We start from the raw sequence: 2,634 nt of genomic DNA on the forward strand, positions 1-2,634 counted from the left end.
TTAAAAAAAAAAAAAAAAAATCGAACTGCTTGCCAGAGCCACACAGCTAGAAAGCAGCAGAGCCGAGCTCCTTCCGGAGGGGGAGCGCCCCTCCTCCCGGGCCCACGCCCCCCACTCACTTGCCGGTCCTGCCGTCCCACAGCTTGATGGACTTGTCGAAGGAGGCGCTGGCGATGACACGGGAGTCTGGGGAGAAGACCACCTGGTTGATGAGGGCCTGGTGGCCTGTCATCCGTGCCAGGGGCTTCTTGTCCTCTGCCGGGGACCACAGGAACAGGGTGAAGTCATCTGAGCCAGACACCAGCCTCTCTGGGCCCCGGCCCTGCAGCGGCAAGGATGCGCACGTGGTCTCAGGGAGGAGACCCGACCTCAGAGGCGGACACAGCACCGTCTGCTCAATCATGGGCTTGTAACCACCGGACCGCCAGGGAAGTCCCCACCGTGGTATCTTAACAGGAGGCTGGGTTTGCTATGTGGGCTTGTGTACGTGCCTGTCTGTACTGTGTGGTGTGCACACACATGTGTGTGTGAAGTCTCGGAAAGGACACACGAGACACTGGGAGCACTGGATGCTTCCAGAAGGAGCCACAGAGATGAAAGGCTCTCCACCATCTATTTTTTGTGTGTTCTTTGAACCCTAGACTATCTGAATGTGTTACTGAAACTAAATGGAATTTTAAAAAGAGAGGGACTTCTCATGTCCAGTGATTAGGACTCCATGTTCCCAATGCGGGGGACAGGAGGTCTATCCCTGGCTGGGGAACTACCAGCCTGAATTCCGAGGCCAAAATAAATAAACAGAGGTACCTTAGAATTACCAATAAATAGATAAGCAAAAAAAAAAAAAAACCCAAAGTGAAATAAACTGATTCACAGTGCACTAAGGTTTTAGAATTGTAAAGGAAGAACTTTGGGGGAACGGTACATTCTGTACTGGGGCTACAAGGGAGAGGGGCCTGAGCCTGTGCAGGGTTTGGGGGACGAGGAGAAACCCCACATGGAGTTGGGGGTGCTGGGGACGCTCACCCGCACGAGGTTGTAGCGGCTAAGGGCCCTCTCCTTCAACTCCTGCACTGTGTCCAGGTACCAAAGGAAAGAAGGAACAAGGCTGATGAGAAAATTCAACATGGACAGCAAGCACCCCCCCACCCGGCCGAGGCTGGCCTCTCACACGTGAAGCCCGAGAGCCAGCTCCTTCTCAAGCAGCCCTTCCTCCCTGCCTCCTTCCGCTCACTCACAGGACCCTCGGAGGTCTTGGGCGTTCACTGAGGCCTCGGCGGGCTCAAAGGCCCCTGTGCGCAGGGCGTAGTCGGTGCTGAGGGCCATGGTGTTCACCCAGTGGCCGTGGCCTTGCAGAGTCCGGCACAGCACGCCCTAGGGTGGACGGAGACAGGTCAGATGCTCACAGAGCACTCTGCACCCCAGGAACATGAATGTCCAGGTCAGCCCCAGAAGATGGGGGGTGGCCCACAGGACTCTGAAGCAGGGCCCTCATTCACTGTGATCCGAATCAAATCAAATCACTGTGATCTGAATCAAACCACCCATCAGATCACTCATCGTGATCTGAATCAAAACTCGAACCCTCTGGGTTCAAGTCTCTCATTTGTGAAACGAGGGCATGAGCCCAGATCAATGTTTCTGAAAATATGTTTCACAGAAAAGACATGTCAGGAAAAAAGGGCTCTAGTCCAGTAAGTTTGCGATACAGCAGGCCTGATAAACCTAAATAGGCTTCCGACAGCAGGAAATTCCAGAGCCTGACCACGCTCAGGGGCCCTGGACTCTCCGCTGTAACGCAGCACTGACCCCAGGACCCACTGTTCAGAAGCACTTCCCTGACCAGTTCCCGGAACAAGTTCAGGAAACACTGGTTCGACATCCCTGACCCGCGATTTCCCCAGTCTGGTTCCGGACCCCTCCCAGCTCTTACATCATGAGCCCTCCAGACTTTGATGGTGCGGTCCTGGGAGGCCGAGTAGAGAAGTCCGTCCCCTCCCCACCGGAGACAGGTGACTGACTGCGTGTGCCCGGTGAGGATGCGCTCGCAGCGGCCCGCAGTCGTGTCCCAGACCCGCACACTGCCGTCCTTGGAGCTGCTGGCCACGTAGCGACACTCGGGGTTGCTGGGGAGGAAGAGATGGGTCCTCACTTCTGAGCGGGCAATGCCTGTCTTCCCACGCTGTCTCCCGATGCCCAGCTCGAAGGCCGGGGATAGCGTCTCGACGGCTTCCTGACCCCACCATCCAGTGGCTGCAAGGTGGCTCTCAGTCCCCGTGACGAGCGCCCACCACCCCCCACCCACGGGTGCAGACGACCTTCCCCACCGCCTGCCATGCTGTCACTGCCAGTCAGAGCCCCTACCCTGTCCCCTAAGACTCCTCTTAGGCGAGTCTTAAGGGGCGGGGTACAGCTTTGAACCCCTGGCTTCTCATTCACCCCAGTTGTCAGTGTCACTTACGCATGGAGGGGCTCCCAGCTCAGGGCTGTGATCCACTTGCTGTGGCCAGTGAGCGCCCTGCCCACTTGCTTCCCTGTGCTTGGGTCCCACAGGAGAATCTGCGGGACAGAAGCTCATCAAATAACCCTCCCCAACCTTCCCCTAGCCCCACCCAGGGTCCCCCGCCCACTGCC

The 2,634-nt window shown here is 57.2% G+C and overlaps 1 protein-coding gene across 1 annotated transcript in view; it reads right to left on the minus strand.

Moving 5' to 3' along the window:
* Positions 1-2,634, minus strand: part of NLE1 (notchless homolog 1 (Drosophila)) — a 9,116-nt gene that overhangs the window by 2,600 nt on the left and 3,882 nt on the right. The window contains exons 6-10 of the mRNA XM_010861500.1: positions 2,462-2,559; positions 1,934-2,126; positions 1,239-1,374; positions 1,027-1,073; positions 120-322 (exon numbers count right to left, since the gene is read on the minus strand). Coding sequence (XP_010859802.1) covers positions 120-322; positions 1,027-1,073; positions 1,239-1,374; positions 1,934-2,126; positions 2,462-2,559 — 677 coding nt within the window. The remainder of the gene's footprint in view (positions 1-119; positions 323-1,026; positions 1,074-1,238; positions 1,375-1,933; positions 2,127-2,461; positions 2,560-2,634) is intronic.

Source organism: Bison bison, unplaced genomic scaffold (assembly GCF_000754665.1).
Source record: "Bison bison bison isolate TAMUID 2011002044 unplaced genomic scaffold, Bison_UMD1.0 scf7180017864472, whole genome shotgun sequence".
Classification (NCBI taxonomy): domain Eukaryota; kingdom Metazoa; phylum Chordata; class Mammalia; order Artiodactyla; family Bovidae; genus Bison; species Bison bison.